General features: G+C 38.0%; 1 protein-coding gene across 3 annotated transcripts in view; it reads left to right on the forward strand.

The window, feature by feature from the left end:
* The window catches only part of arap2 (ArfGAP with RhoGAP domain, ankyrin repeat and PH domain 2), a 132,517-nt gene that overhangs the window by 96,937 nt on the left and 19,923 nt on the right, over window positions 1–15,657 (forward strand). For all 3 annotated transcript variants that reach the window (XM_044185025.1, XM_044185023.1, XM_044185024.1), the window contains 7 exons: window positions 390–588; window positions 6,964–7,027; window positions 7,525–7,688; window positions 8,289–8,501; window positions 8,836–8,941; window positions 11,569–11,716; window positions 14,450–14,527. In XM_044185025.1, coding sequence (XP_044040960.1) covers window positions 390–588; window positions 6,964–7,027; window positions 7,525–7,688; window positions 8,289–8,501; window positions 8,836–8,941; window positions 11,569–11,716; window positions 14,450–14,527 — 972 coding nt within the window. The remainder of the gene's footprint in view (window positions 1–389; window positions 589–6,963; window positions 7,028–7,524; window positions 7,689–8,288; window positions 8,502–8,835; window positions 8,942–11,568; window positions 11,717–14,449; window positions 14,528–15,657) is intronic.

Raw genomic sequence — 15,657 nt, forward strand, 5'->3', positions numbered from 1 at the left:
AGGATTTTGAAATAACATCCTACATAAATATGTCCCCTATTCCCTTTTTTATCTCTTTAATCCCAGGTAACCCAGTCATAGATAGCGGAATGTATAGCTGCATTAGTCCGTATGCCTCTCCATCTGTACCATAGGCCTTCCACACCTTAGTATTTCAGTTTGAATCGCAGAACAGTGGCCAGACAGAGCCGAGCGGGAGGGTAGGAAATGTACTTGGAAAGTAATTCAGCCAGGGAGCAGAAACTGAGCAAAGGTTTATCCCTACAAGAAGAAGGCTGCACCTGTTGTACTTTGTTTTGAGGTGACAGTAAAAACCTTCACACTGTTAAAATGTGAAAGTCCTTAATTCATGAGCCTGTGCTCTCTCTGTTTATGCATGTGATGCACAGTGCTTCATCCCGTCTAAAGTCGAGGGACTGGTGCAGAAAGACAGCGAGCTGATTGGCAGACTGCATTACAAAGAAGGCCATGACCTGTACCACTGGAGGACAGGCTGGTTTATGCTTGAAGGCTCTTCCCTGCACTTCAGCTCAGGAGACGAGGAGGGAGAGGAGGAAGTCCTTCAACTCAAACAGCTACAGGAGCTCAGTAAGCATATTTGCATTGTTATTTTTCTATTTCTCACTTTTTTCAGTGCTGGGATGTTGGCGACATAGTGATTACATGCAGTCTTGGTCATTAACCAGATAATATGTTAGCACATTTAAGCTGCATTCCTTGTAAAAGTGGATGGTGTGACACAGCTAATATAATTGCTTCCTCCATTTTTAACTCTATTACCTCAAAGGTCAGCACTGTCAAGATGGTTTGCAAAGGGTGCAAATTTGGGTGTCAAAGTTAAACTGCAAAAACAAATTTTCTCTATTGCCCCAGATCTAAGACAGTCCTGTCTTACAGCATCAGTTTAAGGTAAGCACAGCAACCTGATGGGAAAATTTCCCCGAGATACTATTCATCCAAAGATAACATAGTCCTCATTCTCGAAACTTTTTCTCCTGTAAAAGTGAAACATGAAACACGTCCATTAAAACATAACATAAATCCCACATTTGCGTAACATGCAGATAATTTGTCATTCTGTTTATCAGTCAAATACTCGCAGACTTGTCAAGCACTTTTCTCTGTTTGCTGTTTGCGTCTTTTCTCTTTGTTGTGACATTCTGTGACAGCGGTAATTCTTGGCTGCTTGACACATGAATTCTGTTCCAAGTCTGTTTCTGCGGTAAAGACCTCGAGAGACGCACTGTTTTTCACTCTTCAGGAATTTATTTCCTCCATGCCAGAGACACATGTTAGAAGAGCCATCAGAAATTTCCATAGGTAAGGGCTTCCTACAAGCTTGTAGGGCTAACTAACTCTACAAAACACAGTATAAACAGATATAGGGAAACCTGCTAGCCTAGCTACATTAAGGCTACAAATAACTTATAAAAGCAACACTCTGATAATGTAACAAGCTCACTCATTCAAAGACAAAATCTGCTGTTATGAAGACTTGAATGTGTAGTCCTTGAATATACGTAGTACAGTCCCCACTTTTTCAAATGTAATCCTCAGAAAAAGTATCTATATTCAGGCCGATGCGGTACTTTGTGAGTCATCCAATGATCGTCGCAGCTCCATTGAAATTAATTTTTTTTGCTCAGAAATTTCAATGTTGTAAATGCTGGTGTGATGGAGCCCGTACTGAGCTGAGCATGATTGACCTCTTGCATTAATATATATATAAAAGAAACACCTTAAACCCATTTTTAAACTCGTTTTTGGTTAATACATTTATCTCAGCTCTGTCCCAAATTGCTACAGCTTACATGAGCAAACAGTAGCTGGTTAAATAGCTTCAGTGGAGCTTTTAATACGTTTTTAAAATCTCCCAGCCCAAAATGACCACATCGGTCTGTGGTTGATATTATCAGTGTTCAATTGCAGTAACTCAGTGATGAATTTAATGAGATTTCTGGATTTTTAAAATTCACTCTCAACATTTTGATGTACTGTGTAATTTTCAAAAAGCTAGCAATGCACAACACCCTCCTACTACTTGCAATTATAACCATGTAAGGATGTCGGAGGATGCATGCCAGTGTCAGATCACATTTCAGCTTCTCACACCATTACCCATTTCTGTTGGATCTTTGCTCTAATTGGCTAGCTTAGTCTTCCAATCTAAAAATTATTCTTGGAGGGGACTGGAGGAGAGTGAGAAGATGCCACAGACCTTCATATGAGGAGACGTTCTGTTAATTTGAGTAAAGGTCAGTAAAGGCCAATATAACGTAATGCATCATCAAGCGAGCATCAGAGAAAAGAGGGTTTGCATTTCTCTGAGCTATGGTGTGAAAACATGATTTTAGACAGAATCATGTGAAAATTGTTAAAAAAAAATAAATAATAATAATAATAATAATCTGGAACATTCACAGTGTGATGAGGTCACGGTAGCATTCTTTCCATTGCCCACTAACGTGAATTTTGCCAATATCTCCACATTACTGGCAAACACCAGTTATTTAAAGGATAGTCAGTGGAGGGAAGCTGCCAGTCACGGTGGAAGTTCACACATACTTTGGCAGATTGATCGATTGCGCTAGTGCGATGTGCGAATAGAAGGAGGGGAGAATCAATGGATCTTTTTAATCCATTTACAGCTCGACGTGGATCAAATCGCGCAACGTGCCGCCCCATCTTCTCACCTTGGGCGGGGTAAAGAACTGCAGCGGTGCTCATTTTTATTCCCGGCTTTCTCAAACCATATTTGTCACAGCCGGCGAGCCGTTAGCGCCAGAAGGGACTGTGTTTTGTCAGGGGATGGTAAGTTCTGTAGCACTGAAAGGATCCCTTTAGGAATCACAGTCTGTGACATGGGATTAACTGTTATTTTCTCTGCAGTGACACCACCACATGAAAGGTACCCCTGTGTAGCAGCAAGGGATTAATAAATACACTTTTCAATTAAAAACACTACATGTTTCCAACATGCAGCACTTCAAACTGCATGAGATATTTGCAAGTGTGATGCAGTCTGTTCCTGGTTTTTCTGACTTCAGGCTGGCACTGATTATTTTCTAAACCTTTTCTCAACACCTACTAAAGGGTTTTATTACTGCAGGTAAAGCAAAAGCTCTAATCTTTGGCTTTTACTCATTTTACCCTTAATTGCCTTGACTGTAATTTATTCTCTGTTTTTCTCAACCCTATGACTATGACAAGTTGTACTGTGTTTAGCTTATCCTTCAAATTATTCTATTAAATTGTTCAGTATTCACTTGGTTATGAAGCACAAAGTGCTATATAAATATATAAATTCACAAGTAAAATAACAAAAAAAAAATCCTATCCCCACAGAACAAGAGTGCGCTACCTCTCAAAATGGCTTCCTGGGGGCTCAGCTGTGTACTTGAGAGAGGATTGATCTTTTTGTGATGTCTTGTGTCAAGATGTCTGCCGCATAAATAACTAGAACCAAAGTTAAATGAGGGGAAAATGACAGATACAGTTGGATAATCATTAACCTGTCACAGTGCACAAATCAGCCGTCCCACCCAGAACTTTCTAAAATGAACGGCTTTCAAACAAGATAAGCACATTAACTTTGAACTCATCTCTCAGTGGATTTCTCTTAAGGCAGTGGCTAAATCGAGAAAGAATGTTAATCCCACTGCTCTGCTCAATCATCTAAAAATTATGATAGGCATCAGCACAAGACTGCAGTCCAGCATATTTAGTAGTAAAATTTCAGTGTGTCCACACTGAGGTTCATTTAAAGGCAAAATTAGATTTTAAATCATTTTTAAGATATATAGCAATCACAGCTAGCATGTTCATAAAGATCAAGAACTGTTAGTGATGATTCATGTTCATTTGGAAGTTAACTTAATACTAACTGAGTAACTGCCAATAAGCAATTCTGATGAGATAAATATTTTTCTACCTATTGTGATAGGGCTACACAGTACACACATTAAAGTCAATAAAACCAATCCAGTGTAGCTAAGATGGTGTATGATTTTTAAAACAATAACCCTACTTAATGTTCAAACTCCTTTCAAGTAGCCTCAGTGATAACAGTGAAAACCATGTACCTCCAATTTGATGATTTGGAATTTTAAAGCATCCCTGTGGAGTTTTTGTAGAAGCACTATGGAGCTGTTTTTCTAGGATTGGTTCCCCATTTTGTTTTTCTAGTGCTTGAGGATGCACATTTACACATGCGGGTGACGCAATACACATTCTTGCAAATGGTTTGACACTAATCTACTGATCAACAGGAGGTGGTAACACACCAAGATATGCTGCAATGTGCCAGCAAAGACAAGAAGACTGCTATCTAGTAGACATGGATGTAAACAGTGCTGGATTTAAAATACTTAAAAGGACATGCTTACGACACATTTCTTACAGCTCAATGCATTTTGGCGAGTAAAACTAAATGTAAACATACTTTTTCTTTGTTTATTTACAAGAAAACTCTACAGGACACCTTTAAGTTTTCCTCTATTGGTTGAGAAAATTCTACTACTACAACTTTTCACAGGACAGCAACATTATGGAATATTTAGTATATTGTATGGCGTATACTGTATTTAGTACATTACAGATACATCAGTATCAGCAGATATGTCGGCTTTTAAGTAGAAAGAAATATCATTTCAGAAATACCAAAAATATGATTGAGGTATCTCCACTACAAAGTTTGTTTAATGGACAACACAGAAAAGTTTTTCAGTTGTAAAATGTCCCGTTCAGTTCATATCTTGGTCACAATTCTGTAATAGCAAAATTTAAATGACCGTTTCAAAAACAAATATCGGCCAGTATATCATAATCAAATTTTGTATCAGTACCAACCTCAAAAATCCAGTACCGGTCGGGCTTTGGTCTTCATAAAGTGAAGGAACTGCTGCTGGAAGTCAAACTCAGATCTCTGCAAATATGTGCAAAAGGGTTTGTAATATTATGATGTTATCATATAATACCCGTCAAAATATCCAACACTTAATGCTCCCACTGAAAATATGCACCAGCACCCTAAATTACCCTGACTTTTAGAGGGAAAAAACATCATGAAAATCTCTTACAGGCCGGCCAGTACAAATTATGGAGAGAACAAGGCCTTATCACACAAACATACGTATTAAGTAATACAAAATTTCCCACTGAGCTCTAAGATGGATAAAAGAGGACTGCTGTGTGTTTGTTCAAACAACATGACAAGTGTTTTGCATTTACCTGATAACACTCTTAATAAACCTCTCTCAAGTCAATATCAATCTCTGAAGTTCCCTGCTTTCTTCTGTTGTTCTTCTGTGATTTTCAAGGGCACAGTATTTCATTCTGATCCAAAAAAACTAAAACAAAAAGCAAATTATTTGTTAAGAGAGACTTTTGGGGATTAATTGGTTTGCTGTTTGCTGCCTTTACAAAGGACATGTATATGTAGTATTTTTACCAATGCTCTTTCTTATGCCAACAATTAAATAAAATTTCCTGTCAGTGCAAATAATCACTGTTTACTAAAGAAGCAGATGCAGAGATTATGGTATTTGGTAGAGGAAAGAACTAGTTGTTCTTTTTGGGAAGTGATGATTATGAAATTATCCATTTAGGATATACAGTACATAGAAAATACTGCCAACAGATAGCATTTCTTGCTGAGTTGGATGAGAAGATCGAAAGCACTCTCATGTCTCTATGAAGCTCCCGCCAGCTTAGCTTAAACCACAACGTATCATTTTTACACTTTGATTTTTGTCCGGATTAGATAAGCAACATACAACATAGCTAGCAGCCGGTTAGCTTAGTTAAGCACAAAGACCCAGGCTAGATGTTTACCCCTGTTTCCAGAAAACTGGAAACAAAAAATCCACCCACCAGCGCCTCTAAATCTAACTAATTAACACGTGTTATCTTCTTTGATAAATTTGGACAAAACCTGAAGTGTAAAAACTACACCTTGTGGTTTAACCTATGCTAACTGGCTGCTGGCGGGAGCTTCATATTTACCATAGTGACATTAGAGTGATCTCAATAACCTTCCAAGAAGAGCATGAGCGTTTGTGTGACAAAATCTTGCATTTTTTACTAATTACTTATTGTACAAGTAACTAGTTAGCTTGCGATCAATCTCCAAAAGTCAACTGTTTATTTAGGTTAAGTTCTATTTTTGTGAATTTCTTTAATAGGCCTATGTGTATCCTTTATTTGAGCACAACCAGTGGGAACATGTAAGTGCCCGATGTTGTTGCTAGGAGATTTGTGACTCAGCCTCATCTTCTTTGTACTTTTTCTGTTGTGTGATTGTTGCCACAGTAGAGATTATGGCAAAGCTTTTGAGTCCTTTAGCCCGGTTTTTCTGTATCCTTATTTTAAAATTGATTGTACATATGAAGAATGACAGGAACTCTGTCTGTTTGTTTTTTTTCTTACTACCCTCAATGGAATCTTTTTTGGTTGCTTGTAGACCAACTTTATGTAAAGCTTGATGACCATTGACACTATGGTTTATGCCCTACTTTCCTCTCTTGTTTAAACCTCCTTCAGTAAGTCAGTGACACAACACCTATATCCATGTTTTCCATTTCAACAAGAAAATGCTCCAATGGGATGCATTTTGCATTTTCCACTACTGTACTGTTCTGTCACTTTTCTTTCCACTGTATGTACGTTTGAAAAGACTAGTCAGATATGTCAAGACATATTATTATTATTATATTATTTGCCATGATTGACTTAAAAATAAATATGAATACTTAAGAGAACGGAGACCTTTGAATGACAGGTAATAAATTCGCCGACTTTCAAGTTTCATGATCATGCTTTTGACAGAGATTGAACAACTGCAGATGTCAAACATAAACTGTCCCCAACACATGACTTTGCATTAGCACAGAACATGTGGCTCTTTGAATGTATATAGATTTGGAGCCTGCATTTCCTAAAACTTGTTGCCCTTTCCCCCGCCAGCTGTCTCCATACACACGGAGGGTGAGGACAAGATCCAAGTCCTGCTGATGGTGGAGGGCAGAAGGTATGTCAGTCTTTGAAAAAAGACGTGCTAATTGGCAACGTATTTGTGATACAAAACTATGCATTATGCAACGCTGTTAGCTTTGATTTTGCCTTTGTCTTGTTAGTTCGAATGCACTTTACCTACTGTAACCATCCGAGGTAATTAAAGCCTCGCTAGACTGCCTGCTGCAGACGAGGTGAGATGGCATGTAACACAAGCCAACAGTTTCTTACATCTTTTAGAGTAGTGCAATGAGACTTTGTGTTTACTCCGTTAATTGCTCTTCGTTTGTGTGTTTTTGGTCAAACCTCGTGGGAAACCAGTGGTCGTTTATTGTGTTCTGTAGAAGCGCTTTTGGATTCTTTTAATCTTGTTGGTTGTTTATTTAATGACTTAGCAGTGCTTTTCCAAATACATGAAACAACTAGGTCTTCAAATATGAAACACCATATTGTTACTGTAAATTATATCATGCTGTACTTCATTAATAATTCCCCCCCCCCCCTCTTTAATAGAACAGTTTACATCCATGGCTTCAACAAGATGGACTTTGCACTGTGGCACTCTGCCATCACGCTGGCTGCTGGCACAGATGGCAAGGCACTCAGCGACCAACAGCTGACTAAAAATGGTGTCCCTATTATAGTCGACAGTTGCATTGCGTTTGTCACTCAATATGGTGAGTTACATTATATTTACGGGGGAGACAGGTTTAAAAAAATAAGTTCTGCATGACTGTTATGATTTTCCCCTTGATGATTCATCAAGTATGCTGTGTCTTGATGAGAATTTCATGCTTTCTGATGTTGTCTAGCATAATGCTGAGACATTATCCCTTCACTCTTTTTCAATGTATATACACACAAAATCTGTATGACATAGTGCCTGTCACTTTATCAAATACCATCCTAAGTGGTATGCAGTGTAATGAGAGACTGGCATCTAAGTTAACTCTGACTGAAAGTGTAAAGTGGTACAGAAGGTTAATATACCTTGCAGCAACAATTTTATTCCACCTTCAATATAGATTCAAATGTGCTTATGTAACATTGTTAAACCCCACAACTTAGCTTCCATAAGGTTTGGTATTGGCCTATAATTGTATTTAGTCATATAAAACAATCTATGTACTGTCATTTGCTGTTGCAGACACTACACATTTGAGGGTGTGCAGAAGTCATGAAGTAATGAGCCGAACCAGTCTTGGGGTGTAGGAATCGGTCAGTTTATTTATTTAATCATCGAACTATTCCCCCCCCATTTTTGACTTTGTAACCAGGTTTGTGCCAGGAGGGGGTCTACCAGAGGCCGGGGGACCCTGGTCGAGTGGCCCTGCTCCTGGAGGAGTTCACCCGGGATGCCCGTAATGTGAAGCTGAGGGAGAAGGAGCACCAGCTGGAGGATGTGACAGACACACTGAAGAGCTTCTTATCCCAAGCAGAGGATGCATTGCTGACCAAGGAGCTCTATCCATACTGGGTGTCAGCTCTGGGTATGTGAGGTGTCTGGTGGGTGTGGGAACACAAGTTTGTTGGAGCAAAAATGGCAATGTTAAAGATATAGATATACGCCAGACATGTGGGGTATGGTTATATTCTAGTAATACGCTCCTCTTTTGCTTTGTAGCATTATAATATTCAAGATTTGTGTGCACTAGAGACATTATTTCATCATCACAGATGAAAAAAATATCAAATGTTCAAATTTGCTTCACAAGTGATTTTAAAAAGTACAGTATGGCCTTCTTTTCCTTTGTGTCCATGGTCGTGTCTCAGTTATATTTGCCATTTTTACAGCAGTTCGTTCTCATCTATGTGGTTTTGTAGATGAGAAGGACGAGAGGCAGAGAGTAAAGAAATACTCCACTTTCATTGAGAGTTTGCCAAAGATAAATAGGTCAACCCTTGATGCTCTGCTCCAACATCTGTACAGGTACACACACACACACACACACACACACACACACACACACACACACACACAGACTTCAAACTGCACACATTTTAAGCTTGTACCAGTGAGGCTATTTCAAGGTCAATGTTGCTGTCAGGATTAAGTTTATTACCCTGATGGAGAAAAGCATGTGGGTAAGTGTGTTAAAAACCTCAAAGACAGGACATGAAGATGCCAAAACAAAACAAACATACGTATGAATTAACACAAGCGCACACTGTACATCCCTGTGGTGGTAAGTAACTAAGTACATTTACTCAAGTATTTTGAGGGAACTTTAATTGAGTATTCTGCTACTTTATACTTCTTCTCCACTAGATTTTAGAGGAAAATATTTTTACTACTACTATACTTTGTACTCCACTACATTTATCCGACAGCTATAGTTACTGGTTACTTTTCAGATTGAGATTGTATAAAATAATGATTTAATACGGTTATAAAAACACATTATTAAAGATTAAACCAGTGGTTTCCAATCATTTTATCTTGTCACCTCAGTGTGTAGCCAGAGCCTCTTGCCATGTTTCACAGTCTCACATGGTTTCATTTAAATAACAGTTTGAGACCCAAAGAAGTAGACGTATCCCAATATTTCACACAAAAAAACAAGGACATAAGAGGATTGGAGATAAGTCCCAAAAAAATTAAAACAGATTTGTGTATTAGAACTTTTCTCTTCTTGTCTCTCACATTAATCATCTCGCAACCCCTCAGATTTATCTTGTGATAGTAAAACATAGTTGTATTATGCTGATCATCAGTATTAACAATCTAATAATGTCATATATAATAATATATCAGTCACAAGGGACATTTTACCGCAGAATCAGTACTTTTATTTTGATACTTTAAGTACATTTTGCCAATAATACTTCTGTACTTTTACCTAAGTGGGATTTTGAATGCAGGACTTTGTAATGGAGCATTTTTACATTGTTGTATTGGTACTTTAAGTAAAGGATCTGAGTATGTCTTCCACCACTGGTATATCCATTGTATAATTTTAATTAAGTCCCTAACCACAACATGTCTAATCTTATCCCTCCGTCTGCTTGTTGAATGAATGTGATACAGTATGTAGCCAGCCTGATCAGCGCAGCCACTGGACATTTTTATAGAAACTTAACTGGACATGAAAATGGAGCAGAACACTTGCACAGCCGCTTCTTTTTCCATATTGCGCATTATAACTCATTAAAATAGCAACAAAATTGTTGAACAGCTCTTGTCTTCATCATGTTTTTGATTGGACCCATGTCTGAATAGGTGTATCTCTACAGATGAAACACTGCATCACACACGTAACAAGTATGGAGACTCAAAGGTCCTGCACTCTGAGTAGCCATAGCTTGCGATATGTCACCTGCTGATTAGCCTGTTGTCCCCTCTGCTCTGCTAATGACCCACTCTGCCCTTTGTTGTGTGTGTGATTTATTTATTGTTTTCTTCCGACCAATCAAGTAGGATACTTCAGAGTCAGAATCAGAAATACTTTATTGATCCCCGAGGGGAAACTCTTTTGTTACAGCTGCTCACTATCACGTTAGTGCACACAGGAATAGAAGTACTAAGCAAATCAAAATATAATACACTATAATACAGCTAAGATAAATTAAATACAAAGTGGATATAAGTATAAAAGCTAAAATAAGTACCAAAGTGGATTTGCTAGTCAGATTTAGTCAGCGATACCGTACGGTATGTGGAGTAGATATGGTGGCAGGTCTTTCAAATTGCAAACTGAAAAGGAAAAGACTGTTGTTTTTTCACTGAAGCAACAGTGTCCTTGGGCTGAAAATGATGAATACATCCCATATTGTTTGTACCATTAGTTGCATTTTGCAAGTAAAACAGATCGAGTGGCTCATTATTAAAAACTCAGGCAATTAGCAAACGCAGGAAGTTTTTTTGGCTGTAGGGGCCTTTTTTTAATTTTGGGGGAAAATCAGATATTTCAAATTTATTCTCAGGCAGTCATTTACTTATAATGTTCATGATTTTTCAGTCTTTTCACTTTTGAATATTGTGAACAGCTTTATGTGTAGAAGTGTCTAGTAATAAATTATAGGATGTATATCCTTAACCTACTCAGCTTGTATGGAATGAAACAGTATTATTTTTACACATTCACAAACACTGTGTACAATCCACAGTGAGCATTACACAAAAGGTGCGGAGCCAAAGAGACTGAAGCTAGCATCACAACTCGGATGCTGTCCTTCCCCACAACTCAAACCTGTTAGTTCTTCCACCTCTAGTTACATTTAGATACAAACACTCTGCTGTCTTGATGTCTCATTCACTGATGCTCACATTACACATTGTTCCCTCAGAAACCTGCAGTGGATGGTTGTGATTTAGCCGCATTATGTTAATGATGAAGATTGTTTGGAGAAGACTTAATTGGCCCTTTGCTGAATTTGGACTGAGGCCTAACATTTCACTAAACTCTGTGTGTGAGTTTACAGTATGTGTATGTGTGGGCATGAGAGACTGAGAGAGTTATTGAGCAAGAGGAAGGAGCTTTTTGTGTTGATCTGTGTGTGTGTGTGTGTGCAGGTACATTTGGGTTCTTCTAACCACATTTCCTTTCTGTGATTTAGGATTCAGCAGTGTTCCCACCTCAACCACATGCCGAGCGAAAAACTGGCCTCTGTCTTCTCCTCCTGCTTGTTCCAGACTCGAGGACAAACCCCACAGGAAACTACCGTTGTCCATGACCTCATCAGCAACTATATTACGCTCTTCAGTGTGAGTAAAAATTTTTTGTTTGCCATTTGACAGTTTTAATAGTAACTGTTCGGGAGACACTAGCTGCAGTTAAAAGCACACTTTTGTTTCGTTCTGATTGAAATCATTCCGATTAAAGATTTTGAGTCAACTGTTTATGTGGGATGTGCTCTAATGCGGTCTGTCATTACATGTGCCGACACATTTAATCGGAACAGCTGTCTGAAATGCACAAAAGTGATGAATACTTATGCATGTGTCTTCAGGCATGTGTTTGATCAGCTCCCTGAAGATAGATATCTATCCTCTCATCGGTGCAGTATTTGCTGTTATCGTGTTGCTCTTAATCAAGTAACAACATTATAACATTGCATGCTTTTTTCGGAAGTGGAGAAGAAGTGCAGCCAGACAGTAATCAGGTTAAATCATTGACATTGTACAATTTTTCTTTCAATCGGTATATGAAAAGGTTTAAACTACCCCTCTGCAACCAATCAGTTTGTGCCTGTTTATTCTGATTGAAGTGTTTATAAGGAGCATTTTTATTCATTTTATTCTGTTTGGCTTTTAAACTGTTTATAATCACAATATTAGGCTCCATGTAAATGTGGCTAATGAGGAGGGTGACAAAGGGCTGAATTAAAGTTCATCTGATTTTTATTGCATAAATACTCATTACATAATTAATAAAAATATTAACATACAGTTAAAAACATTGATATCACAGACAAATAGCCCACCTGCCTGCTTTAAATCCTGCATGGTTACCAGTCATGGCAAACCATTTGGTTAATTTGATGTTACTCTGCTCAGCTGTTACAATGAACAGTCAAATATGGAAACCAATGTCTTTGCCGACTGTGCTCTGCACATGACGATAGCACACATGTCAAGAAAATACAGAGATTATATTTAAAAAAAACAGGTCGCCTAGAACAAAAATACCAAAGGAACCTTGTTCAGGACATCTTTCATTTGAGGCGAAATGAGGCAAGGCTTATGACTATAAAAAATATAACTTGATGATAAAAAAAAGAGGGAAAGAAACACTGAGCAGTCTGATTTTCTTTGTTTGTCTTTGTTGCTGTTATATTAAACTAATTTTAGCTTTGATGTTTTAGCTGTATCTACTGTAAATGCTTCATGTGATGGACTTGGAATGTTATACAAAACAACAGCATGTAAAAACTATAGATTTTTCATGCTCATATCATATAAAGTGATAATAATCTTGAGAGTGTTTCGTCTGACAAAACGTGGGCTTTTCTGCAAAGTCTCCAAGCCCAATCTGAGATGACCCTGATGACATCATAAGGGGTTGTTTTCTCAGACTTTAGAAAGCTCCCTCCAGATCCACAGAAGACACACGGGCTGAATAATACTTTTCATAGCGTGTAAACTGATCTTTATATGTAAAGTTGGTGGTGTGCCTCTTTTTAAAGGATTTATTTTTGAATTTTAAATTAATCGCACCGGTGAAGATTTACTGATCAAAATGGTATTGCTAAATAAAGTGAATGCAAGTGACTGACGGTCTGCAGGGTTTCTGGTTCATTCTCAATAATGCATTTTGACATTATTTCAAAAATGAAACATTATGTACATTGTACCACTACCATCCAAAATTTAAAATGTTCATATTGTTCTATAAACAGCAAGTGTTATCTATTGGCCAAATCATCCCTGAGATATATCTGCTTATCACTGTATTATAATGTATAACTGTAGGAAAGGTGTAGTACATACAGTCTAATGTAGCCAGCCTGCTAGATTTAGGATGACTCTCCAATCAATGACAGATGAAAAAAATTATAACATTTAAAGCAATTCATATATTACCATATTGCATATCTAAACTAAGCTGCAGGCATGACTTTATTTACACTCTCTTACTTCAACCATCTGGGGAGCAGAACTGTTGTTGCCAAATCTCCACAATAGGCTTGACTTTGCTGATGCACGGATGGGCGGGGGTGTGGGATCAGTGTTACCCTTGGAGAGCTGCCTGGCTTATGGGATACGCAGCACAGAGCGACTGCTAATTCCCAGCAGAACGCCTGGATCCCTCTTGTTCTGACATTAAAGGAGGAGCATTCACTCCAAATCGGTTCGGGACGCCATCATTCGCATGACAAATAGCCATTAAGCTCAACCAATCATGAGCCCAATAGCAGTGAATACACACGTGGTGACATAAAGCGAGTGAGACATCTCGCTAATTAAAGCGCGAGTTCTGTGCTTGATGTCATCGACTGGGCCCATTATCAGGCCTAAACACACACACACGATGAGTTTGTGAGGTTTTTTTCTCCCCCAATCTTCTCTGCTATTCGTATAGCACTAACAAAGCAAATTGTTCTCTGAAAATGATAATGATGTTTAAAAAAAAAGTTAGAATAAAAAATATTATTTCCCACATAGAGCTTTGTGAAAGAAAAGAGTATTCACTTGGCGCTAAGCTGTGTCAAACACTCACAGCCAACCTGCTTCTTCAAAATTAGTGTGTTAGCTGAACGACTCAATTCCACAGTTTGTGTATGATACGTTTTTACTGGTTTAATCTAGTCTCCCATGTGTTGTATTTAAGTGCTGAAATTAATATTCCCTTCGAAAAATGTTTTTAGGATTTTGATAACGCAATTTAATGTTCTCAAGTGTAGTTTACGTGATCATAAAGTTTATCATTGGCTGAGTTTGAATTGATGTGTGTGTGTGTGTGTGCATGTGTGTGTGTTTTTGTGATGTTTCCAACAGGTCAATGAAGACCGTGTGCAACAGATGGAGAAAGAGAATAGTTTCATCACACGCTGGAACGACAAGAAGGACACCACAGTAAGTCGACCTGCAGAAACCCAAATGGAAATCACCAACAGGTGTTCTGTTTGTTTGTTTGTGTGTGTATTGATTTGCCTGCATGGGTCAGGGTCTCTCAAATCAGGAATTCATTTGAACAAGTTTTCTGTTTTTCTGGCAAAAAATGAAAGGGAGGAGAAGGCAAAGGAGGCAGGAGCAGGCAGGTGAGGGAAAAGAACTTTGTTCCTGTTAACCTTTACGGCAGATACTTTCTGCTGGATGCCTCAGCCGAGAAAAACATTTGGTTCAGATAACCGGGGAAAAAATTAAATCACATGCTGCTGATGCTGTTGAAATCTGAAATAAGTTGTTTATGCTCACTCCTCTCTGCTCTCTCCAACTTGTTCGTAGGCTTTCAGAACATGTCTGCTGCTGTGGGGCAGGAGGGTTACTCAGTGGAAAGCCTGTGCTATTATAAAGCTGACTGAGGTGAAAATTAGGACAACATTTTGGTTATGGACACAGATTTTTGGGTTTTACGGTTATAAACTATGGTAGATAAATAGAAAAGTTACTAGTTTTTCATTAAGAACAATCATTTAGTGTAATTACAAGTCAGCATGGTGAAAAATTCTCTGTTGCGATAATGGGTAAGCTTATTTTAAGGATGATTTAACATTTTAGCAAAGTTAAACATTGCTTAAAGTCATTAAAATGTTACATTAATCATCTCCTTTTACATAGCTCTTACTTGCTTGGTTCATAGTTTGGATCATCATTTCTATCATTTATGAAAACATTTCACTCACTGGCTTCACTGTAGAGGCCATTGTTAGACATGGTTTTACAGCGACGTCTGCAGGAGTCGTGGAACACAAGCTCCAGAGCGATTGAACCAACACTTAACCACCAATTTAAAAGTTAAAGTGAAGGGAAAGTTAAAAGTTGTAACTTGAAATATCCATTATATTGAGCCAAGTTGGTAAAAATGTAATTCCCCACCCACAGACATATAAAAGCTGCACTTGCAGTGGTTATGTATGCATGCACTTTATTTATAGTGGTATGTGGTTTATATAAGCTATCATGTAAAAAAAATAAATGCTTCAGTGGCTTTTTATTCAGTAGACTATTGGAAAGATATATAGTGTAGCTTTTTAGGTCTAGGT

The sequence above is a fragment of the Siniperca chuatsi genome, linkage group LG22, assembly GCF_020085105.1.
Source record: "Siniperca chuatsi isolate FFG_IHB_CAS linkage group LG22, ASM2008510v1, whole genome shotgun sequence".
Taxonomy (NCBI): domain Eukaryota; kingdom Metazoa; phylum Chordata; class Actinopteri; order Centrarchiformes; family Sinipercidae; genus Siniperca; species Siniperca chuatsi.